Source organism: Apteryx rowi, unplaced genomic scaffold (assembly GCF_003343035.1).
Source record: "Apteryx rowi isolate R43461 unplaced genomic scaffold, aptRow1 scaffold_250, whole genome shotgun sequence".
In the NCBI taxonomy this organism is placed as follows: Eukaryota; Metazoa; Chordata; class Aves; order Apterygiformes; family Apterygidae; genus Apteryx; species Apteryx rowi.
Window position 1 is genome coordinate 116,606 of NW_020448864.1, and position 27,138 is coordinate 143,743.

General features: G+C 36.8%; 1 protein-coding gene across 1 annotated transcript in view; it reads left to right on the top strand.

Annotated features, from left to right (window-relative positions):
- Positions 1–27,138, top strand: part of LOC112966622 (metabotropic glutamate receptor 8-like) — a 204,551-nt gene that overhangs the window by 116,393 nt on the left and 61,020 nt on the right. Inside the window, exon 6 of the mRNA XM_026066938.1 lies at positions 14,615–14,751. Coding sequence (XP_025922723.1) covers positions 14,615–14,751 — 137 coding nt within the window. The remainder of the gene's footprint in view (positions 1–14,614; positions 14,752–27,138) is intronic.

The following is a 27,138-nucleotide window of genomic DNA, read 5'->3' on the forward strand; positions in this document are numbered from 1 at the left end:
AATAAATCACAGGGAAAAAGAAAAAAAGTAAGCCATGAGAAGGAAAGTGAATAGTTTTGGAGACATGCTGTACATGTTGCAGACTATCACTCAAATATCAAAGCAGGATAGTGCAGAGCTATGATGAATCAAGCAATATTTTGCTTGGAAAATTTAATCCTTGCTAGGGCCAGATATACAAGTTTCATCTGTAACTAACACTTTTATATGTAAGTGAAAAGGCTGTCATGAATAGCGAGTAAGAGGTCATGTGCCACTCCAATGAGCTTAATTCCTGTGCTGGAGAGGCCTGTGAGGCGTACTGGACATCCTTTTCTAAAAGAAACCTTCTATAGACAACTTTTCAAAGGCATCTTTTTTAGATGTCCAGTCTTCCTTCCTTTCCCACATAGATTCAGGTACTTGAGTTGAGGAGCTGAGGAAACAGTGAAGAGCCTGCATATCTGGCTTGAAAAAAAGATTTATACTGGTTTTATTTCACTGGGCTTCTGTTTTTCTACAGTTCATGCATTTAAGGAGAAATAGTGATTCTCTTTGATAGTATATTTTGAGCCAGGGGTTGTGAGAGGAGGACAGAAGTCAGCAGGATTTGTAATAGCTTGGCTTATTATTAAGTGGTGTTAAGAGAGGTGAAGACAGTAAAGAGAAATCCCAGGCTGTGCTGTAGATTGCAGTGAGGAGATGCTTTAGCTAACTGTGACTGAGGAAGCACCAGAACTGCACCAGTGCTGAAACATGGGCCTGCTGTGTCTGACCTGGCACTAAACTAACACAGCTGTATTTGTTTTGGAGCTTGGGCTGCTAAGGTACAATGCACAATACTATGTGGGCATGCTAGCTTCTCCGAAGTAGCTTGGAGGATATCTTCCTGTGTAGATGTGCTTGGGGAATCAGCTATAAATATGACCTAAGAGTTCCTTGAGCTGTAAAACTAGCAAAAGAGACAGATGCATTTCAGAAAAAAACAGGATTTTATGTACATTACTTATTCATTTGACTTAGTGGGATTGCAACTATATGATTCACATAATTAACTTTATTCCTAATAGAAACCAATCTGAGAGAGCTCCAGATAACTGCAGAGGAAATATTAGTTCAAGAATCCGAAAAAGTTTTGTAATATTTTATTAACAGGAATTTCCTTTTTCCCTTTCCTCTTTTTCCCTTTCCTCTTTTTCCTTTTCGATGAGTGATAAAAGCCATTGCTCTAAGGGTATGTGAAACAGGTGTGGAAAGCAGCAACATTTGAGTGGGCTGAACTGATGGAGCTTTTACTGTAAACAAAAAGCAGCTGAAATTTGAAAGGCTATGGTAACAACACAGAATTCTTTTTCTGAGGTATGGTCCTTCCTTGATGCAATTTTTACATGTCTTTGGCAGCTGATGCATGATGAGCATATGGAATTTTGTCCTTTAGGGATTTTGGGGGGAATTAATTAGCTTGTAAATCACCATTTTATGAAATCAGCTAATGCGATTAATCTCTCAAATACTGGTCATATATTGTGTTAACTAAAGTTCCTTGAAATTTTTATACAGTGGGATCAACAAATCCTTAATTTTCAGCTCTTTGGACTTTATTCCATCTATAGATACACATATGCTATTGCAATTGAAGCTTGTGAGAGCTGTAATAATTAGCACAGGCTGTGTAGTAGAATGAGTCCCGTTGCACTTGCTCAGTGTATTGGCAGCAGAGATGCCCATTAATGATCATATTTTGTTTTTATTGTCTTTTAAATCACACCAAAATAAGGACAAAAAATGTTATTTTTTGTTAAGGGGATTTGGTCTGGTGTGAAGGCTGCTGACTCAAATACTGATTTTTATCCATACAGGGACCAGTAGTCCAACTTTCTCAAAAAGCAAAAGAAAATGAGAACCTTTTCCTATTTGTCTCTGTCAGGCCCCTATTACATATATCTAGCACAGTAACAAAATTTTACAACATTTCCTCCAACCACCTCCAGGAATGATCTAATTATTTTATCCAGTTAGAGCTACAACTGGCAAGTTTTTTATGAGGTCTTTGAAATAGCTCATGGTAATAACTGAATCTTCATATTGCGTCATAGTTAGCACATAAAATAGTAGATTACACTGAAATGTTTAAAAACACAAACCTGGTCATGATTATAAAAAACACACACAATGCACCAGGAGCAATATAGGTTGGTTGTGTGTGTGTGGGGGGGGGGGGGCGTTGTTTGTTTTGTTTTTTGGGGCATTTCCAGGTCAGCTCTTTTGCTAGTGAGGACTTTAGCCAGCTCTACATGTTCAGTCTCATCTCCAGGAAATTCATCAGGTGCCTACAATCCAGGAGCTTCAGATAGGCCTACCAATATCTAAATCATCTAAAAAGCACCTTTTGTGATAAACAGGCAATTAAAAACAAAACGAAACAAAAAACAGTGAATTCTGAGCCAAATATATATATATATATTTAAGTTTATGCTGTTTTCATAATGGAAATCCTGATTTAAGTAACTGGTTAAACAGAATTCATGTCTTCCTTATGACACTGAAGGAAGAAGCCAGAGTTGAGTGATGAATATGTCTTTTAGTCATTAAACATTTTAGTTATGTAGGGAAGATAATGGCAAGATTTGAAGGATGTCTAGTGTTAGCATTTTTCATTATATAGCTTAGTATAAGTAAGTATTCCACTACTGTGAGCTAAATGTCTTGAGTCAGGCCCCCAAAGAAGTAAGATTTTCTTTAAACTGTAAGATTAAAAATACTTTTGGAGTAATTCTTTCGCACCATCTGGTTTTTGAGTTGCATTTTAGCTACATATGAAAGCTTTCCTCTGCAACCCTGAGGACCCAGAATTTTTTAAAGAAAGCTGAAAATATTCTCCCATGCTTACATGGACCAAGGATCTGTGATCCGAAACTAGAAGTATTGTAAGGCTAGCCATAAACTTTCAGGAGTTGGTAATACTAGTGGTTAGTATTTCTATTTGTAATTGTTGAAATTGTGAATGTCTCGTAGCAGTGGACCAGACTGAGTTGTATCAGTCTTCTGAACTCATGGTCTCAGGGTATCCTGTGTTACTCACTAACCTCAGTAAAGTATTGTATCTTTGAAACGTGTTAATGAAATACACTTATCATCAGTTTCTCTGAATGGAGAGAATAGCCCTTCAGAGAATATATTGTTCCTCTCTTGTATATTTATTATGCTGTATATAAAAAAAAAATTGCTCATTTGTCTTAAATAGAAGTAAATTACTTACCTGTATATCTCAATAAATTTTAATGTGCTCTGTGTAAAAAAGTGAATAATTTGCTTTTATTCTGGGCAAATAAGTCAGTAAAAAAAATTCAGATATACTTCTCATGACATCCCAGATGTATAAAATCAGTATAGACCATGCTATATATACTTCCCAAAAGTTAGTACTGCAAGATTACATTTCCTAAAAGGTCAGTATGGTCCCTACAGTGGGGTCTTTAAAAAGTGGCAGGTGTGGGAGTGAGTATATTGATTATAGATGTATTAAATGACTGCACTTCAAAATTTAAATCAGTTCTTCAGTAAGCTGTGACCTATAAAGTGCTTGAAAATCACTGTAAATTAAAATGCCCTCTTAAATGTTTTATAGATGTAGTATCTGCATTGTTTTATGTCTTTGGAAATTAATAACTGTACCTGAAATAACCATGGCAACAGAGTAAATTATCACTGGGCACCGGTTTTTCACTGATGGTTGCTGTAATTACAAAGAAACAAGATAATAAAAAACAGAAATGATTTGTTATCCTTTGCCTTCAATCCATTAGTTATTGCCATGTAGAGTTGAAGGACTCAGGAATTTCAAGTATTTTTTTCCTTACTGTTGCACCTCAGACTTCTCAGTAACTGCTCTGTAGAGTCTGCCCCCTCTTTCTGACACAAGGTAATACCATTCAGAATGAATAATGAAGTATTCATTGTGAATTATATTAGACTGTTTTATATTCTAGGAGCATCAAACAATAAGACATGACAAGGTCATGAGACTGAAATAACATTACCTTGGAAATTTGGAAAATATAAAGCTGTGATTCAAACAGGGACATCTCTGTTTGATGCCTCTCTTCAGATGTGTTGTGATAACTGAAGCGTGGCCTGAAGCTCTGTGTGTGTACAGGTTGTGTGGGTTAGTTCATTTTCAAATGCAGACTGCATAAAAGAAATCTAGGTACAAATTAGATTGTGGATGTTTAACAGTTCCTCTTAGTGCTGTGTCCTCTGTAAACACCTGAGTTGAGGTCCCAGCTGAAGCACTAGACAGAAGGCCTTTTGTGATCTCTATCAACTATTAGAAATCAATATTAGAAAATTCCCTAATATTCCTTTAACCTGTTTAATTATCACACAGCTTATTGCACTCAGGAAACAAGAAGAGATAGCTTAATATGTCAAATATGATCTTGCTCAGTAAGATGAAGTAGCTCCATGGATCACTGGCATTACATTGATCATTATTAAGATGCCTGTGAAGGAAAATCTTAATTGGAGTTGGGTTAGACACAGAATAAAATTACATTTATGTATCTACTGTCTGTTAAATAAATGTTAATAGACTATTTTCTGTGTACTAATGACAGTCCTAATGGGGCAGATGCAGATGTGTCTTTTTTGAGGAATCTGAATTTAACTATGTGCTTTTAGAGGGGCCTCAGAGTTAATGGCTTTTGGCTGTGGCCCCTTCTTTTGTGGGGGGAGCGGGGCGTAAATCAACTACACTTTATATAAGGCTTACAGGGAAAATTTGTTTAGTTCCTTTGTTTCCTTTGTAATCCAATATTTAACTATAATTATGTAACATTATTTTTCTTTCTGTTGTTGTTGTTTTCTGATTGTTTTTACTCTATCAATATATAATTTATGGAAAAAGAATCAAGATTTAGACATTAAATACTGCAGTCATTACGTGACAGTAATTAGCATGATAAAATTGACAAATCACATTTAGGTGTCTGAGATTTGTGATCACAGCTTAAGTTAGATAAGGTAGTGACTGTTAGCTTCCCTCTGATTCTAATCCTTCTCTTTTTTAAAAACAATCAGGGTGAAAAACAAGCTGATAACACAAGTTGTGTCAAAGCCCAGTGGCCAGCTTCAGTACAATTAGTGAGTTCAGTGTAGAGTAACTTGGTATAAAGCCCTACTTTGCAGAACAGCCAGATCATCAGATGGAGGCTTCCAGAGAGATACGCGAACAGAGTCGCAAATAAAGATTTCTGCTGGAGGCTGGGACAGAAGTCCCTGTACTGGGGATGATGCGTGTTAGCAGGGCCATTTACCCAGTGCTCCCTCTTTCCCCTTTTGAAGGGAAATTATTATTAGCTATTTTAACAATTGCTCCAAAGACAGTAGTTTTTTCCTCACGATGATGTAGTCTTGCTCACCAAATAGCTGTCATCTATGATAAACCACTTTTATTTGCATCTGATCAGCCAAGCCTTCGGAATCTATTAGTACAGAAGAGCTTTTTGAGAAAGCGAATATCTCCCTAAACTTCTGTGCAACAGCAGCTGGAACATACATGATTCTTCAGATACTCTCTTTTTCTACACACATCCCTCCTAATTCAGCTAGTTCCTGAACACTGCCATCCCTGCATTGATTCCCTGCAGTAATGTGTTGCTCTCTTTTCCTCGATCCATCTCCTTATATGAGCCCCAATTTCGTTTGGGCAGGGCTTTCATTTAGCTCCACATCTCCTTTCCCTCATATGTTTTAGTGCCAGAGGTATTGTGCTGAAGTGAAAAGAGAAGAAACCTCTCTTTTTGAGACAATGCAGGCACTTGCAAGTTGCAGATATTCACAAAAGTTGTTTCTTTCTCTGAAACATGTTATTTCAATGTCTTTTCAATTTCAGAAGTCCACAGGAGTGTGTATGTGTCTGCTTGGCAAGTTTTCATGCTTGCCCAAAATAAGTGTTGAGACTGGAAGTACCCTCTGAAGTGGGAGAACTATAACACTCACCTCTGCCTTCCCATAGTCAGGAACTGCAAACTGATCACAAAATTCTGCTATCATCTGGAAGATATTTGGCAATTGTCTGCTTGATAAGCTTTTCCCTGAAAAGTTTCAGAGTACCGAAAGTAAGACTCAGAATAGAAACTACGCTGCAAGCATGCCTTGTAGTAGAACTGAACAGAAATGCTTATACCGGAGGAAATAAGCTAATTACCTAAGCAAAATGCTGGAGCCTTATAAAATCAGAATTTCACATAAACCTTAGCCAGAACTGTTTGTAAGGTTAAAATATGAGAGAGAGAGAGAAAGAGAGAAAATGGATATTTATATTTATATCTGTTGTAGTAGGACCAGTGCTCTGAAATGTCATATGAACATTAATCCAGGAAGACAACAAATTTTCTTCTTGATTAATGCACAGGACCTACTTGCTGTACTGCGGAACATAGCAGGTGACCCCAATGAAAGTACTGTGCATTCAGTGACAAAAAAAAGTTCACCTGAGCTGAAATAAGTATATCTTTCCAGGAATAGAAAAAAAGAAGAAAAAAAAAAAGAATGAAGCACCATGGACCTTCTTCCCCTCACAAAAATGTAAAACATACAGATATAGGTGGAGGAGCAGGGAAAATGGAAACTGTAAGATGCAGAAGAGGGAGAATAAGGATCCTCAGCATCTCCTGCAGCACTAGAGACTGGCTACAGCTAAAGACCAGATGCAGGCAGGATGCGTCCTAACTCTTCATGAGATGTAGTTCTCACTTACGTCTTGGCGTGTCCTTCTTGTATAACCTGAGTGAAACTGATGGCTAGATTCGTGGTCAGGAGGGAGCTCTCTATCAGATCAGATAAGCAAGGACTGTTAGAAAGGTCACCCTTTTCTGCAGTCTGCTTCTTAGGAACATGTTAATTAGAGTTTTTGGCAACTAAAATCTGCCAGTGTAGAAGTTCCTCGGCACCCTTGATTCCCTTGACCTCTCCTGATCTCTTCCTATGTCACTGGACAGCTACACTGCTTGGAAGAATTTTGTTACCTGTAAATTCTTGGAAATGGAAATAAATACTATAAAGACCCTTTTAAACTAGATATCTATTGTATGATTGTGTTACTTGGCCATAGGTTTTAAGAGAAAACTTGTCTCTATAGACTTTCTCAGTATAGAGAAAAAAACAAGCACGATTATTCCAAGTATGCTGGTAGCACTGACCTTTGGCTGCAAGCAGGGAATAGCAAGCCCTTTCTCTCTCTCTTTCTTTCTCTCCTCTCTTCCCCCAAGTTTCTCCTCCCCAACTACTCTGATGTCATTGCGTGGCCAAGGCTGCCATTTTTCCAGGAGTGGAAAAACAAAGCTAATGTGGCTGGGGCAGAACAGGAACTCTTTTCTGTTCCTCACTAATTTGTGCCCTATTAGAACCTCCTTCTTCACACTATTTTCCCAGGACCCATAGACTTTTCTGCCAATCCACAATGCTAATGCCCGCTTTGCTTTAGCACCTAGCTGGGAAGAAGGAGGAATGTTGTGAACAGGAATGAAGGCAAAAAGTCTGCAGTCTCCAAAATGGAAATGTCTACATCTCCTTCCCTTCCCCAGTTAGCTCTGGAGCAGAGAAGTTATTCACCTAGCATTACCCCACCTTGGGGAGGAAGGATGAAAGCAGAAGCGTAGTCTAGCTGTGCAGCAAAAAATAGGATCAGGCCAGGCTGGGAAATGTAAAACTACCTTCACTGTATTGTGTCACCATAGCAGGACTGGTGCCAGCAATTTTAGTTTTTTGGTTTTGGGTTTTTTTTTGGTAAAATATGAATTTAGATCCACGATACTGTTGTATTATAGACATATTGTCTGTAGACATATTGTGTGCTATTAGACCCAACATGCTGGAAGAAGAAGAGGAGCTAGAGTTCCACCTTTTTGTTTTCTGGAGCAAGGATCACTCGTAAGAAGATATGAACAAAATTCACTCAGTGTAGTACCATTCTGAGAGCGGGCAACAGCAGACACTCAGGGAGAGAGTGTGAGGAACAAAGAAAATGTAGAAGATTTTTTCTCCTGTATTCTCTTCTTGCAATTAGTAGCTTAAGGATTGCATGAACTGGAGTTGCATCTGGATCACTGGTTTTAATAACCACTGATAGACACAGTAATGAGGGATGGGGCAAATCCCTTTTTAATACAGTCATATTGTTGGTTGCATCATCAAATTTTAGTAATTTTAGGGTAAGTTTTATGAGACACCATGTCTTTGTGCTTCCTGTGGCGGTAAGTTCCAATGCTGAGCTACATTTCCAGATTGAAAAAAGTACTGCTTTTTATTTATTTTAAACATTATGTAGTGAGTACTACCATAATTTATATCACACACACCCTGTGTGTTATTAGTGCATTCATACATGAACAGCCAGAATCTGCCCTGTGGTAAGTAAGATTCAGTTGCCTAAACATGGGCAGCTAATGCCATTTCAGATGCCCTGGGGTATCCATCTGGCCTCCAGCTGCTGCTTCAGAAGGGCATAGGGGTTCTCTGTCATGTGCATATTCTGTATATTCTATGTGAATGTCTCCAGTATCTTAAGGTATTTAAAATGGCATTAAATGCCTATGTTTATACCAATTGAATGCAATTCTGAGAGAGAATATTTTACCATCCCCATTCTGAACTGAGCCATTTTAGGGCAAGCATAAAAAAAGGTCTTTTCAGATTTTTGAATAGGTGTAATACAATCACTGTTATTTTAGTAACTATATTGTTCATTGTTTGAAAATGTCTGCTCTATGGAGATGGAATAGATAATAGCTTCATTTATCACTGAGCCTTACTTAATACAGTATATATTCCTCCTCTGTCTGCCAGCCTAACATTCACAAGTTAGCTTTTCTTACTTCTACTTAATTGTTTATAATTCTTTGGTATTTTTGTCCCAAGCATTAAATGTTTTAACAGCTCTTCTTCTCTCTTTCCATTGATTCCATTTCAACTTCCTATTTCCTTTGTCTCATTGAAACGCATATCAGTAAGGATTTTTCTTTTCAATTTGAGAGATATATTCTTCTGTGGGAATTTTAAGTACTGAAAGTTCAAATGGTTACCCTCCCTCCTTCTACTTTATAGAGAATGATTTAATTCATGTACATCACTGTAGTCACTTTTTCTTTTTAAAAGCTAATTAAAATGAAAAAAAAATAAAAACAACTATTAACACTTGAAACTAATTATATAAATTAATGAAATAAGAGATGATCCTATAATTCCAAGGTCCTTCCAGTAAAGTTGAATTCTAACAGTAATGGGTATAGCAGATGTTGCATTCTGAAGTTTTTGATATGCACCAGTTAACTGTATTATAGTGTAGATTAAATTGACTGATTTCATTTACCTAAACATACCCTTGAATCCATGCTGACTGCAGTGGGTTTCACAAGAGAGACAGCCTATGTGGACCAGCTTAGAGGATGAAGACTCAGCTTGAGTAATTTTTTATTTCATTTAGAAAATAAATTGAATATCAAGACACTAAAATCTGGTGAAATACCATAGCATGTTTTGTAGTGGCATTGGCTCTGCTAGAATTGGAGTATTCTGTAAATGACAGATGTGGGGCTTATGAACACAATCACTTTTTAAGGTACTAAAGTAGCAAATTATTTATTAAAGGTTTTCATATGGGAAAAAACCCCAGGGCTGTTGATTTAATTTAACAGATTTCAAAATTTTAAAAGCAGTATGTTTTTAAAGGCTCCCCACTATTTGTATTTTGAGGATTCATTACAGGTTAATCATTTTTATGTGTAGTTTGCCACTACACTTCCAGTCTTCCAGCTATTCCACTTCCTTTCCACTTCCTGAGACATAAAGAGAACAACTTCACTGGGAGACACCTGGGCAGGTGTGTTCAGTAACCTTGCAGAGAACTAAGATTACAGCTTGCATTAGGAGAGGGGAGGTTTTAGGTCCATGCGAACTGCAATTTGATAAGGTAGGCACCTGCTGTATAAGGTAGCTGTTGAGCAGCAAATTAAGAATTTTAATGGTATCTAAACATACATGTTTAAGGATTTATTTGGGAGGAGCTGAATTTTCAAGTCCAACATAGAAAGGGCCTATCCTAAAATAGTTGTTTATCATAGTCCTCCTTGTCAACACTGCAAAGCATTAAAAATTTAAAGGGCTCCATTTCATCCTGGATTCTGTATTATAAACCTCATTCATTTTACTTTTTTTCTTCTCTAAATAACATTTCTGGCTAGTTTAAACTGCATTTTGAAACGCTCATAAACTGCTGAGGTCACAGATACATTGTTTCACTAGTATTTAGTTAATGTGCTAGTTTAACACTGGGAGTCGTTTAATGCTGCTGGCTGTAAACTGGGAAGGAGGAGGGAGAATTTTTTTTAGTACCAGATTATTACTTTGTATCTACAATAAGTAAATGCGTCTTTAGACTTAATAAACTGTAACTCACTCTTTCTTGCTGTAATGAACTGGTGGATGGATATGCACTGTCTTCAAACGGGTAGTAACAGAAATATTCTACAATACATCCTGCTGTAAGGTTCATAGAAGATTACCTATTTTGTCTGGTTTTGAAGTGATTTTTGAAGCAGGACCTGTTTGTTAGCCCTCTGTGCTTCGAAAGAGTTGGTACACGGCATAGCAATGACCCTGAAGCTTTTAGGCAACCACATCATTCTTACAGTATATACGGTTGTTAAAATGATATCCAGCAGTCGACAAATGCTTATATTAATGACTTGAAAAGCCCAGGAGACTAGTTCTGATGCACAGCTCACAAGTTCTCTACATGTCTTTTGAAGCCCATCATTGGATTTAGCCACAGCACTGCTGTCAGGACAGTGCAATCACTTCATGCCGCTATGTCTTTAATGGCGTAGAATGGATGGAGCTCTGTCTCCATTTATTTCCCACTATATCCCATCCCTTTCTACCTCTTTTGGTTAAGCCATCCCTGTGAAGGAGAAAGAGCACTTTCACGCTATGCTAACTATGAGACTAAACTCCTAGACTGTTCTTTTCCAGGCTGAGGAGATTAAAGGGCCTGCTTTTTTTCTCTTTTGCTTTACCTTTGCAGCTGCGGAAGTGTGATTTCAAAACATTTTGTACATTTTCTGAACAGTATTTGATTGTGGAATTTGATTTTTTTTCCTTCTACTTATCAGTCTACAGTGACACATCAGAAAAATAAGACTTTCTTAGGTATTCTGGAATTGCTCAACATAGATAGACCTCAGAAATAGATCTCAAAATAAGTTAGTAACTATGTTAATACAAAAAAATAAGATTGGCTCAAAGAAAAATGAAGGTACACACATGATTTTTCTTATTTTATCCAAGCTTATTAAGTATTCTTGAGATTCTACCATGCCTGTTTTAGGTAACATAATAAAAATAGCATTTTTCCTATGTTGGTGCCCGATAAGTGCAGCTCCTGTATGAGGATGTCCGAGCTCATTTTCTACAATAAAAATTCTATCCAAGAACAATTCGGTGCAGTTTCCCAAACTCTTTTTATATAAACTGGAATTTATACAACCTGGGCTAGCTACCTCAGTTCAGAGTGTTGCAATCTGTATTCGTGTGTTACATTTGGATTTAGTAGCCAGTTGAAGATCAGTAAGCTGAGCAATTAAACACGCATCTTAAACTGGTACTAACATGCAGTTCCCTGTAATGATAATGAAACATTGCTTGCATACATAGCAGTACAGTGCAGTAGAGGATATCGAGAGTGCTCAGTTCTGCAGATCTGATTCTCAAGAAAAGGGGCACTTGTACAACTCAGCGGGGTTTGTTACAGTGTTATACACTGAATCTGGTGGTGCTTCCACCTATGATATTAGTCGACATTAGTCAGCTTCGATGCTTCTCCACGTAGTTAAATTATCTAATGTCTATACAATGTTAATGAGATTTTCCACAGAAGGGTCCACTTGTCTTTACTTTGAGCAAATGTACTCAGTGGATTATCCATAGATGTATATTTTATTAGATAACCTGTTGATTTTGTAGATTATCCATTCTCAGATAAACAGTTCATCTGGATCATCCATCAGGGTATATTTTTCTTCAGATGAGATTAATATTCTTTTAGGACCAGTAATTAACCATTGGTGATTTGTTTATAGCCGTGGGGCCTCTAGTTCCATCCTGTGCTTGCACTTTCAAAGTTTCTGCTACCATCTTCAGTTCATAATTTTGGGAACCCCAGCTACAAGCCTCTGTTTTTCTTCAGCAGCCCTTAAGCTTTGCTTTCATGATTATGTAAATACTTTATTTTATCCCAATTATTTTATTAGCACAACATAATCATGCCTACCTTCTTGTTCTGGGCATATTGAATGATGCATTCCACAGAACAATAATGATCTAGAAGACATATATTTCTAGACAGATAGATGAAAATAATGATCTGACACCACTTGTTAACCATATCTACTAGTTTTGGCAACATCACTAGTATGTTATCAAATCTGCTTTGATTGTTATAGTATCCTCTAAAAATCTGTTTTTCAACAGAGGGATGCTAGGTTCTTCCTGTGAATTTTCTTCCTAAGTATTTTTTTTTTTTTGGTCCAAATCTTCTAATTACAGGGTTTAACAAGCTTAATTTTATTAACTTGGCAAAGGTTGTTTTAGCTTCTGCTATATGAGAGGGATCTTGCTGCACTCAGTTGGAATGGCAGGATGACTGAGGTGCACAATGTGAAACACTGTTATGCTTTAGCTGAGAACACTACTGTGTCAAAAAGAAGTATTGTTCTGGCCTGTACAATAGTCTGTCTCTTTTGTATGTGACATTTCTAAAAAACAACAATAGATTATAAGTTCTCACTGTTGTTGCTGAGTGTAGGAACGTGTGAAATTCCCATTTGTCTTAAGGGATGCAAAGGACATTCTGCATCTCTTGGGAAAAGATATCTGCCATTTCCATGAGTTTTTTAAAAGCTGCTATATGGAAAGATGACTCCTATCACTACTTGAGAGCAATAATCTGAACATTACCTCAGTACCCACTCATACCTCATGCCAAACTCAACAAGTGTAATTTTGTGGGAGAAATGTATTGGGCCAACCTGCTATCTGTGCAGTCAAGAATAATTTCCTTGCTCAGGACATTGCAGGTTGCCATTCTTTTGCCCTTCGATCTGTCAAAGGAATTGGGGGCAAAACACAAACAGATTTCCTAAAATTTTGTGGCAGTTAAGTGTGTCTCTCCTATCTTCTCTAGGTCTTAAATCTTTGTCACAGATAAATTTGTTAAACTCCTGTTCTGCAGTTGTTCATATCTAATTTTTGCTGCCATAATTTTGCTGGCAGAACTGCGAAAGTGGCATGGTGGCGTATGTGCCACTTGTCACTCTCAAAGCACTCTTTATTTCACTGGATGTCAGTTTTACGTGGGAACTGTTGTTTGTTGAACAAAACATAACGAAAATCTTTATGGGAGACACAGAGACACAAGCGGTACTTATGCTGAAATTACGGAGTATGTAGGGTGCTAGCCCCACTTCTCGTGGCTAACTTCTGAATGATATTTATGTAGGCCTTCATGCTTTATTTGGTATTCCCCAGATACCACTGATGCAAACCTTTACTTAGTACCCCTAGGTACTGTGTTTACCATCTTATGCCATAAGGATGAACTATGAACTGGACAGTCTCCTTTTAGTTGTTTTATGGAGAAATAGGAAAACTTTGTTTTTTTGTTTTTTGTTTTGCTTGAATAAAATTAGATTTCATTCTCCAGTCACTGAAATAGAACTTTAACATATTTGAGTTTGGGGGATGGGAGAAAATGACGTTCGTTGTGTAATTTTTGAAAAGTCTCAGTGGAAGTTCAGAACCTTGAAAGTGATGTCACCTTGAGGGAATTCCTCACTATGTGATCTAATTTGGCTGGCTTGGTTGCTAAGGTGCACATGCAGTTTTCAAACTTTGAACACTTTGTTGATCGAAGTAAGAACAGACTGTCAATTTATGACTTTTGACAGCTTCAGCAATGGATCTTTCTGTCAGGCAGCGTCATATATAGAGGAGAGAACAAAAAACAGCTGCTATCTTTACTTTATTTTGATAAAACACTTTTACACAGGTGGTCAGTGCTGGAAACTCATCACATCATTAACTTTGACCAGATTTAAACACTTGTTCCACAAGGCCTGTTATGAGTGTTGGTTACTAAGGAGATGATATGCATTTTATTTTCATATTTAACAGGGAAATTCTTGAGGAAGTTCATTAGAAGATTGCTGTTTTGTGCCCACTGCACTGTATTCACATTGTAAAGTGAAATTACGCCCTTCTGCAAGTCAAAGGAGGTTTTCCACTTCTGATTTCTCAGAGTTGGCTAATGTTCTGTAGCACAGAAAGAATATTGCAAAACATAATCTTTTTAAGTTGTTTTGATTAACTCTCATGGTAGATATACAGCAGATTTTGTGGTGATGATAATATCACACATTTTCTTTGTGAGGTTTCTGGATTTATTACCATATTGACATTACATTAAGAAGAACCTGCTCAGTGTGATCAGCTGTCTCTAATTAGTATTTTTCCCCCAGAATATATTTTCTGGAAAACTGCTTTACAGGTATTTATCCTAATTGCTTTTTAATTTTTTTAGGGAGTGCTGGAACACCTGTTATCTTCAATGAAAATGGAGATGCTCCTGGACGCTATGATATTTTTCAATATCAAATCACCAACAAGAGCACAGAATACAAAGTAATTGGCCAGTGGACTAACCAGCTTCATCTAAATGTGAGTAGTAGTTTGATTATGATGTTGATATTGGAGAAATGCAATCATTTGAGTATTACATTGTGTAAAAACACTTCAAAAATATTGAGTATTTATAATAGTTGGCAGAAAAAATTCTCGCATTCTCTTCTTGAGAAGACAGCAAAAGATAACAAAAACCCCCCCGCCTGACCCAAATTCTTTATATTTTAATATAGGTTAAGTTGTGTACTCACCTGCTTCTTAAATGATATTTTAGAATCATTCTGACCATGAAGTTAGGCAGGGTAACATGAACTTATACTTCAAAAGAGGATGTCAGACACAATGATTAGCACATATATGTCACTCAGTATCTTAAAATATATCCTGTCTATACAGGATATAAGAGTATGAAGATGTATTTAAATAAAAGAGAAGTTTAGACTCTCTGACCACTTTTGATTTGGATGAAACACCAGAATAATGAACGAGTACAATACAAATATTTGTTGAATATAAAGGGACAATTTGGAAATTTTCTATGTAGTTAATTAGGATTAGTATAGCTCCTTCTTACTTGATAATAGAGGAAACAAAAGCCAATAACTTTTCTATCCTTAGGAGATGTTTCTAATTTCTGCTTTAATATGCTCTGTAGGTTTTACAGTAGCTAAGCCCCATCTGTGCATTGAATTATATTTGCTTTGGAAAACAGCGTCCCAACAAGATTCAGGGAATATAATGTATAAGAACATTTGTATGCCAGCTAAGCATCTAGCCACAACTCTAACTTGAGAGTTTGCTGGGGCGAGAGCACTTTCTGTCAGAAAATGGCTCTGTGTAAGGAGAGTTACTGTCACAAGTAGGGCAAAATGAAGTTAATCTGTCTCACTATTAGATGTGCAAGATTTATAGGGTTTACCTTGAGGTGTGTTAGCCATCTGGGTAGCTCTGAAAATTTGAAATACCAATTGTATTTTGCTAAAGGCTGGTGAGAAAGGGGACAGTATGAACTGATGACTGGATTCACCAGAGGGAATTTATTCAGTGATTTCAGTCAAACCACGAAGAGCAGGTTTCAGACAGCTCTGGTTTTCCACTTACAAGGCTCATGATAAAGAGTAACAAAACAAAACAAACAAAAAACCCAATAAATATTTACAGATGATTGTTCTGGCGGGACTACTTTGCAATAACTATCTGAGTGCTATTAACAATGTTACGTATGATAGCTCCTCCATTTTCAGCCATAGCTATTAAACTACTTTACCATATCTACCATTTAATATCTGTAACTGCTTGGCAAGTTAATTCTTGGGTCCAAATAGAAAAAACTTACCAATAGAAACTATGCGTAACATTGTGTGGCAATGTTTTGTCCCTCCAGTAATTTGTTATGCATCTGTTGAAAGGCATGATGAGAAAAGGGTTAAACATGTTTAAAGATTAATACTAAATGGTTATTTCCAGAAGACACCAGAGTTAGACCCTTATCGTAACTATTATGGCAGGTCTTTGTTATTGCTACGGTTTTCTGAAAAGTTACGGTGTTTATCAGATACATTGAGAAGCTGATACCTATATTTTGAATATATATTTGTACTGACATAGCAGTTATATAGTAGTAGTTAATAGCTGCCTTAGAATTTGCTCAACTTTAATTCCATTCCGATGTGCCTCTCTCTATCCTCCCTGAGACTACTAAACTTGTCATTAAGTCTAGCTTTTCAGTGCTGTTGTTTCTGCCTGATGTATTCATACTTAAAGGAGTTCTCTGAAAGAGAGTACTGGAGTATGGATCTACTCAGTGATATTGAGCAGATTTTTCATCTGCTGAAATGGCTGAAACAACACTGTGCTAACCATATAGACCACGAAGCTAACAGGGAAGGATTTACTTGAGTGGCTAGGGAAGTCCCTTGTTAAGGCTCATCAAGAATGAATGTTTAGTTTGTTCCTTTGGCTCTCTTCTTTTATCTCTTTTCTCACTGTCATGAGCCCACATGCCGTGCCAGACATAGCCGGTTGTCCAAATTCACTGATCGGCTCTGTCCGGCTTGTGAGCAGCCATTTCTGCGCCAAGCCTAGTGTCAGGGCCTTGTTCTCATCATGTCACCCTGTGTGCTGGCATGTGTCCCCTGCTCACATGGCCCAAGGTCACACAGCTGCTCAGTCCCCCCATGCACACTGTAGATGGATTCAGCAATAAGGCATTTCTCTTCCTGCTTTTCCCTCCTGTTTCTGAACTTATTCATCTTTATCAAAAACTTGGAAGAGCTCTGAATGGAAGACTGGGTTTTACTTTTTAAAATTTGTCAGGGCTTGAGGTACTGGATGCCAATCTTTGTCAGTGTCTGTAGGCAATTCTGCAGTAAAAATAAAGAATTAAGTGATAATAGGGATGATACAGTTTGTTTCAGTATGTTTCTGTATTCACTACACTTGTTTAGCACATGTGTCAATGCTAGTTATGCTACATGATGATCTGCTTTGTCAACCCTACCTCCTTATTTCACTAGACAAAATGTGTTGAAACCAAGTAATCATTGTGAATGATTGTCAATGATCTAAATAATCATATTACAAATTAGGTAATGCCTTTGATTGCCAGTGGATCGGATGGATCACAGTGGATCTTTTCAGTGAAAGCATCTATGCTCATTGAAGGCAAAATGATATTATGAAGGCAGGACACTTTTTATCCTGCTGCTTTATAAAGGAGATTCTTTAAAAAATATGATACTTTTCCCACTGTATCCTTCTTTCTATTGCACAGTTTCTTCTTAATGAAGACACAGATAACTGCTGTTTAATGAATGTCTGTATCAGCTAAATATACTCTATATGTACTTCTACTTGCATAGTCTACTGTTGTTTCTAAAGACTTTTTATTTCAAATCATGTAGCAGTGTGTTGTAAGCTGTGACTGTGTTTATGATTACATTTGTCTATACAGCTGGTACCATGCTTCAGAAAGTTTATAGCATTTATTCATTCATTTATTTATTTATTTATGACGGAAGGATAAGTCATGGAAGTACTGACTTTGCAGTACAGCTTAATCTTTTGTACAGTTAAGGAAACTAAGACTAGAACATTTCTTTCAGTTAAGTTATTGAACCAGATGGGTTTCTTTTTTTATTTGTTTTCTTTCTTTCTTTCTTTCTTTCTTTCTTTTTGTTTTGCTTTTCCTTGGGATACTCTGTGATATTTTCTCTGCTGAGTTTTGACTGCAGGTCTCTGTTGTGTGGGTTGTGGCTCATTACCCGGTACTCTGGTCTGGCCATGTCTCTAGAGCCTCAGGAGTCCTCTGCTGGTATCTCTGGTTCTTCAGAGTTTTCACCGACTCCACAGGGTCCTTGTGGTCGAGTTTCAGTCTTGTTCCTTTCCTGGTGTGATGCTGGCTTTCCCTTTGGGCTGAAAATGCTGACTCCGGCTAGATAAAGACTCTGTACTTGCTCCCTAAGGGGCTCTTTGTTAGCAGACTTCTCTAGCTGCAGAGACCCTTCTAGCTGTGATACTGGTTTCTCCCTGTAGTCCTTAGTAATATTAATGCTCTGCTTTCGGCAGACTGACCTTTCAGATTTCCTTTGCAACAGCCATAGCTTCCAGATATAGGAACTTCATGGCTACTGCTCAGCAGTAATCTTGTAATTCTTTTTTTACAAAAGAAATGTACACGTGACAATGCTAATATGGAGACTCAGCAGCTGAGACATACAGTATGGAAGTTAAACTTAAAAAAAATCATGAATTATGAATAAAGTATCTCAATCCTTGACTGACACAAGGCAATTCTGAAAGCAGAAAACAGGATCCCCAAAAATCTGATTGCTTTTATATAATTATCACCTTATACCACTCTGGAAATGTACATTTATACCTCCTTTAGAGTCCTTTTACTTGCTAAGGTTGTCTGACTTTAAAGAATCTTAGTGTAAATAACCAGACCCTAAATTTTTTTAGTATAACACAGATGGAAAAATAATTGTTTTAGAACTTCTGATCATTGACTGTAGGTTAACTGCCTGGGGTTTATAAATGTATGCTGGGAGGGCAAAAGGATAAGGCCAGACTCTTCTCAGTGGTACCCAGTGACAGGACAAGAGGCAATGGGCACAAACTGAAACACAGCAAATTCTGCTTGAACACAAGAAAACACTTCTTCACTGTGAGGGTGGTTGAACACTGGAACAGGTTGCCCAGAGAGGCTGTGGAGTCTCCATCCATGGAGATATTCAAAACCCGTCTGAACATGGTCCTGGTCAACCTGTTTTAGCTGACCCTGCTTGAGCAGGGGTCTTGGAGCAGACAATCTCCAGAGGTCCCTTCCAACACTAGCTATTCTGTGGTTCTGTGATTTTGTTGTTTCCTTCATTTTCTTTTCTTTATTAGTAGCAGAATATAACTTATTTCAGTAAACCTGGATACGTATAAATCTTTCTCTCCCAAAACATTGTTTTTCATAATTAACTAGAAAAAAAAATTCTAAGAAGAAGATAGTTGTTTCTGTAAAACTTATGGTTTATTCATACTGCAATAGCATTTTGCATACCAGGTCACCTGTAAAACTTCTCTACAAATGTGTGAATTTAGCAAATTTGAGCTCTCAACCATGTAATCTCCACAGGAGAAAAGTTGTTAAAACAAGCTTGATTTTCCTGGCTCTTATGATTTGAAACCTGCTTCCTTTTATGATTAATAATGAATTCCATTTTAGAATTTTTTTTTTAATTGTACTTCTTGTAACACAGGGGCTCGATCTAGATGTTGACTGATGGCTTTTGTCAGTGGCAGTTAATGAAAATAGTTCCAGTCTCAAAGCTTTAATGACAAGTTTCTCAGTTAGCTTCATGTCTTATGAACTCATTCTGTTTTTCTTTTCTAGTTCATTTTTTCTTATTTATTTATTTATTGTTATTTATTATTTATTAGGGTTTTTTTTTCTTCTTTAAAAATGTTGTATTTTGAAACTGAAATGCCAGCTGGAAAAAGGAAAGTTGAAATGTTTACAAATTTTTAAATTAAATATTTTGACTTTTCAAATAAATCCTTTTTTTTTTAGCTTAAAGCATTCTCACAGTTAATTTAAAATTTACACATTGTCTTGGTTTACCAAAATTTGTATTGAAAGAACTTAATTCGAAAAAAGTTACAGATTCAAATCCATATTCTTCCAGGTTAGTGCTGTTGATTGACAGGACTTCAAGTAGATACAATTTTTGGTGCTTTCAAAATCGGTTATTTAGCTGAGACAATTAAAGAGCTTGGGTGGATGCACATTTGTGTTATCTTAGTCCTTAAGAAGAAAAAATGCATATCAAAACAGTGTAAGTTTTAAGTGAGAACACAGTGAAATTTTTAATGCAGAGTTCATGTTTTTTTTCTTGCCAATGTGCAGGAGTTCTACTGGACAGGAAAAGAAGTTCTCCAAAAAACAATTTTTAACATACTCAGAAATAATAAGATGCATAAACTTTCAGATTTATGGAGTGTATGCACTGAGGATATAAATGACTTTGGGGCAGCCATTTTTCTGTGATGGTCTTGATTTATAAGTAAGAAAGCTATAGATTAAAATTACACTGATGTGATGAACTATCAGAGAGACAGCCATAATCATCATCAGCCTTGAGCACAGTGTTTGGTGAACTAGTAAAGACTGGGAACCCTGCATCAGGAATGAACTTCGCTTCAGGCAGCCATATCACATGAAGAAGTGAATCAGTATTTGATCTCTCTTCTTTTCTAGGGCTCTCGTAAATTGTATATCTAATCCTGAAGGAAACTACCAACGCTGACATTAGTCAATTCTCTTTAGAAGCAACAATTCAAACTGCATTAATTTCCTTTCTTGTTACACGGTAAAAGAAAATGATTCAAGAAGCTTCTGATATTTACTGTAATTACAGCAAACAAGCTTCAAGCTTTGCCGTACGCCATTATATTTTATTAAAGAAGTCAGACAGTCTTTTTTTTCCCTGTGGTAACTATTATATAATTGATATATGTATATTTAAATTACTGAACCTAATGACTGTGTTTAAAAAAAGATTACACTACAGTGAAACACACAAAGCAGTAGCGTTTAGTGCTATATATGGTTATATCTATAAACAAAATATGACAATCATACTGCCTGAAGGCTGTGCTTCTGCCCATATGTAATAGGGCAGTAGAGTTCAAACTTACACCCTGTCCATATCATTAGCCAGAAGACTGTTGATGCTAGATGCTCAGGTTAAAAATCAAACTGATGGGGACAGGCAAAAACTGTTTTGGGCTCTTTTATCACTATTCTCAAAATTATACTGCTAGCTTCCTTTACAGGGCTCAAAGTCAGATAGAAAGAGACTAGTATGGTCTCTAGAAGAATACTTATGTTTTACAAAGGTAGTCATGGTCTTAGCACTGGTCAATAAGTATGTCTCAGAATTTATTCTTCTTTGCTATCAGAGTCTGAATTCAGTATGAAACTTGTATGCACTAAAAACAAGTGCTAGGCTGAAGGGATTAGTCACCAGAGGACTACACTGGATGCAGATCGTGGACCAGCTGACAAAATATATGAAACATGGAACAAAAATGGGATTTATGATTTTGAAAGATTATACATTGTATTATTCTTAAAAATTGTATGTTTTCGAAAAAAAACAAGATGAATACACATGTTAAAAAGGCTTTAAATGATTTTGAGATGTTTTGCTAATAGAATAGATGTTATTTTAGACATGGCTGAAAATCAAAACAGCACTTGGATTCAAGATCCAATGCCTCTAGGAGAACCCAAAACGACTGACAACTTATCTTGTCTTCCTCATAAAGCTTTTTTGTATGTCAATCCTAATAGTCTTCTTTTTTTTCCAATGAAACAGACATCTTGACTAAATCTCTAAGTAGAGAAAAAAAGAGAGATGCTGAGAAAATATCCTCAACTTGGCTAACCATTTGTTTTTCACTAGAAAGATTGCCAATGAAACAGTCTCTGCTTGAGAGTTAGGATGAATAGGAATTTTTCCCACCTTGTTAGGGTCAGTGAATGGCAGGTTTCTCAAATGAAGCATGGGGTTGCAGTTGCACACTTGGCTATGAATTTGTCACAGGGTTCTTGAGTGGGTGGTAGATATTTTATAATTTTTTGAGAACATCTGTGTAAGAAGTATTACAATTAGACTGAAGTACTTTTTAAACAGTCATAGCCAAAAGGACAATCCAGTATTCTTGTTTATCTCCAGAAACAGAAAGGACACCTTGGCATGCATGAAAAATAAAATGAATCACTTTTGGTTTAAAATAACTTTTTTCTCTTTCACAATAAAAACAAGTGTGCAATGAAAGAATAATGAAAAATCAGGACACCTTTTATATGTATTTCTGGGCAGATTTGCATTCATATATACGACTTCAGAGCATGGTTAGCCACTCTTTGGTACCTGTGAATGCCGTGACTTTTAGCATAGACAAGCACCTATTGGGTATAATAGGTGATTTGTATTATGCATGGTTGGCAACAAGTCTGCAGTGAATTGCTGTGTGATATACCAATGTGAAATATGGAGTATCAGCATATTTCTTCCCCAGTCCCTTCCATCTTTCTCCTCCTCCATAAAGAAATTTATATAAGCATTGTAATTGGAAGACTGAGCTGCCCTTCAAACCTAGAAGCAAAATATTCATACTTAAAAGCAAAAATAGCATATTAAATGGCATTTAATTATTGTGCATCTGTGATGCATGATGGAAGGCTACTACTCATTAAAATTATTAAATGGAAAAGAAAATGAGACATTCAGTGGTTATGACACGATGAAAGAGAATCACCAGCAGTTAGCAGTACATTACTACATGATTATTTTTTCTGTTTGCTTTCCTGCAATTTTCTTTCATCATGCAATAGTATTAATTAATTTCATTTCTTTAGGATAATCATCTAATATTTATCCATTTATGCATTTGTTCATCCTGATAAATACTCAGACTTTTTTTTTTAATTATTAAAAGACAGGAAGTGAATTATTTTGCCCATTTCCAAAATGGTATCACTATTTTTAGCAGTTCATAGTGATATGGCAGTGAAAAATGTATACTAATCTCCTTGTACCTTCAGCTCAAAGTAAACTTTAGTGGGGAGTGGGACAACAGACTGTACTGGAGATGGCTGGGACAAATAGGGAGGATTGCAATATGGATTTTGGTAACACTAAGTAGCACTCCATGAACTGAAACCCCGTTTGGGGAAAGTAGAGGCCTGAAGCTGAGCAATGGCTTTGGAATTGTTAACTGAGATTTGCATTGCCTGAGGCCATTGCTACAATGACCTCCTTGACCTGTGATGCAATCCATCTGCCTCCTTTTCCAGGGCTAAGATCTCTTTAGCAGAACTGTGACTTCACTGAGAAAATAGACTAGCTGGAGAGACTCCAGATGCAAGGAATGAGAGTGATCAGCTGTCTAAAAGTATGCCTGCAGGGAAAGGCTGGGCAAACTACAGTTGTTTAGTCTAGAGAAGACTGAACTGAGAAGAGTTATGCTAATCTCTTTCAATATAGAAAAGATTATTCAGGAAAAGAAAAAACTGTTAGTCATAGTTAATTTGGCTGTTATGAGAAGTAATGGATTTAAATTACAGTAAGAGAGATTTAATGTGGACATGCTGAAAAACTCTAATGACGAGAATAATTAAGCACTGGACTGCATTACCAAGGGAGGCTGGGGAATCTCCAGCACTAAGGGCTAGTTAGGAACATGTGCGCTATACGAACTGGTTTTGACATAGCTGATTCTGATTTGGGGCCAGAGGAGGACTCCGAAGATCTCCTTCAGACATCATTTGTTAAATTTTCTGACTGTTGTTAGTTCATTTTGTTTGATTTACTAGTAACCCCAGCAAGGTTAGATTTCCCTATATGCTCAGTCCCTGAGCAAAGGCTAAAAGAGATACAAACAACCGAATTCCTACACACTGGGTTTTCTGAGTGAATGCAAGACTGTGCCTAGCTTAGTTACTTTATTTAGGAGACTCTATTGCTTCAGCTCCTCGATTGTGCAATACATTAGTAGGTAAGGACAGCTTCTGTAGGCATCCTCAGAGAGCTTTCCATTGACATACAGGATTCCAGATTGGACTTTTTTACATCAGACCTGCTTAATATTTCTCAAACTGAATTATATTCCTTTCTGTTCATATGGAAGACAGATTATTACTGTGAAAATGGTGATTTATTTTCCTTGGACCTTCTTTCCCTACCTTCTTTCCCCTTCCTTCTTTTCCCTCTCAAAGATAAATTTTTCCTGTAACGAAAATGAAGACAGCAACTCTACTCTTAACAATATTTAAAAAGCATCATTAATTAGCCAAGAATTAGGAAAAGTATGATCATAGCATCTCCTATTACTTAATCTTTATATATAGGAAACTTTGGCTTCTTGAAGAGGTATTCTGTAGAGTCACAAAAGACAAAGTCTAAAGACCTTTAGCTGTCATAAGAATGCATCACAATTGCTTTATTTATGTGGCCCAGCTATGATCTTAATTTTCTATTTGTGCTCAAAATATTTAGTGCTTGAAATCTGCTCTATAGTTTTGTAGAAGCAGACAGCTAAAAGGGGTGAGCTAAAAGCTCAAGAGACCATCTAGGTCTTGCATAAAGGATATATCTTCTATATTTGCTTCACTCCAAGGATGAAGACTTTACAGGCTTTGAAGGCATTCTCTTCCAGTTTTTAAGTACCATTATCACTCTGAAATGTTTCATAATATCTGACTTTAATCCTCATTGCTATAATTAAAGTGCATGACTTCTTACTTTACACTACATTTTTCTTTTTCACTACTTACACTGAACACATCCCCTTCCTTATGTGTTCTAGGACTGCTGTTTTACCCCCCAGGCTGTGTTATTTCTCTAGGCTATACAAACTCAATTTCTTCAGTTTTGTCTCATAGATGATGTATTCTAGGCACACTTCTGATCCTTGTTGATTTCCTCTGGAGTCCCCATTTGATTCTCTTCCTAACTGAGGATCCGGCCTTCACAATGATCCAGCCTTCACAAAGCACTCTGGCTGAGATCTCACCAGTGCGGAGTAGAGGAGAAACATCATTTCATGTATTCACAAGTGCAGAGTAGAGGGGAAAGATTATTTTATCTGTGTTTCTCAGGATGGCATTTGCCCTTTTTGTAACAGCATGACATTGCTGGCTCAACATATTATGAGATCTTTTTCTGTGAAAAGCTTCTATCTCTCTGTACTTCCTGTCACATATTGTGCTACCTAAATATATAAATCACAGTTGCCCCTGATAACCTGCATGCTCCTTTTTTCAGACTCTCTGCAGTTAGATAGCATCCTTTTGAAAACGTATCCTATCCTTCAGCATAGCTTCATCCTTTTCCAGGTCAGTGTTATTGCCCAAATTTGATCACTATACAACCTATTCTAAAATCCAAACTCTGTTGAACAGTTATAAGTATTGAATAATAGCAGACCAAGAATAGACACTTTCCAGGTTCCACCCTGTACCCCCCTTCCATCCTGTCAGTGTCTCAGTGACACATTTTCTCTTCCTACAGTTTTTTGATTGAATTTGCACCCAGCCTTTAGGGGCTAAATCTGTTTCAATAGGTTGCTTATGAGTGAGAGTGCAATTTGAAAAGGTGTCAAAAATCTTTCTAATGTTAAGATAAATGACACATAACTGCTTCTCTCTCATCCACAGTGCCTGTTACCTCTCACAGAAGGAAATTTGACAACTGACTGTTGACAGATCCCTGTTGACTGTTATTTGCCTTGTTTGTTTTTTCCTGTGCGTTTAAAATGTGTTTGTTTATTTGTTTCAGGATTTTTTCTGGGAATTGAAGTTAAGCCAACTGGTTGATAATTCCCTGGCTTTTTCTTTTCACCTCTTTTCTGAACAACAGCACTATGTTTACTGTTTACAATTTTTCCATACCTTACCCATCCTCCATGAAGTCTCAATGGCTTTCTCTCTCCTCAGTCAGTTCTTTAAGTACCCTAGAAAGAATTTCGCTATGCTCAGTCCATACAAAAACCTCTGACCTTCTGAAGCACTCTCCTTTGATTGTGTTCATCTTTTTTTCCTTAGCAACAAGTTTTTTTTCCCCCAAGTAAATGTGCTCTACAGTATTTTCTCTAGCTTAAACTTGTTCCACATGCTTGTTTTTGTGCTTGACAGATCACTAAGTCTCTCTGCAGAGTTTTCAATTTAATTACTGACTCTTCATTCTAAGCAGCAGCATAAACATGGCAGAGAGCTCTTCCCCTTCGCTGCTAAAAATTTCATTTTAAAACATAGTCTCTTTTCTGCCAGTTCTGAACTAGTTCCGACTTTCTGTATATGATTTTGTTACCTAGCTGCAACTATATGTAATGGGCCAGTGTGATTTCCTTTGTTTATGAAGTGCTGAAAATCAGAAAATGATTATGGTAGAAAGATCTGACCTTTCACTGAAAGAAGCTGATTACTGTAGGAGAATCTACCTTAAAGTAGTGTCAAAATCTACATCTTGGTGTTTAGGATTTTGCCATGCTTCAGGGTGGAATGTCCTATAGATGTTAACTACCCTTTTTTATAAAAACAGGTTAGATGAAGATGTCAGTAATGGTTTAGGTATAGTGACTTTTGAGATAAAGAAATAAACTTGATCCCTACATGCTATCCAAGGTTTTCTGTTCCTCTGTCACAGTCAATTATGGTATAGGGTTGCTGAGGTGAGGGCAACTTTGTTCAAAATTTCAAGTGCTTCACTTTGCTGGAACACTGCTCAAGGTTAAGTGTTGTGGGACCACATGATCCTTCAGCTCTGTTTTCTATTATTCTGTGAGTGGTTGGTGTTGAAGTCATTACTGTTGTGCTTTCTGTCTTGCTGCCACTAGTGCTTGAATAGATTATCTGCAAAATCATCCTGCTCTCTTCTTTCATTTCCTTCATTAAAATCCTTTTTGTTAGGATAGCCTCAAAAAGCTTAAGTCTGTTTGGATATATGCTATGACTTCTAACTATCGTGTTGATCAGTGCTGCCTTACTTTTTTTAGGATGTCCTTTTCTGCTGGTATCTGTTGTGCTGATATCCTGATGTCCTTTATATTATGTTTTGACTGTAAATTTTTTAGGCTTAAGACAATCATTTTTTCCTGCAGACTTTTACAGGCCTTAGTACACTTGAGGTCTCGGTCTGTGAGCACTGTGGGAATAAAGAGAATATATTACTTATTATTATTGATATTATTTTGCAGAAGAGATTGGACAGGCTGGCATTTAGAGACATTCATTCATCAGTTTCATATGCACACCTTTTCCACTGGTCAAGAACTAGGAAATAAATTAAGCCATTTAAAAATAATGGGGCAGGATTAAAAATAAAACTAACTTGTCAATATCTTTTTTTTTCATAAAGAACTGTT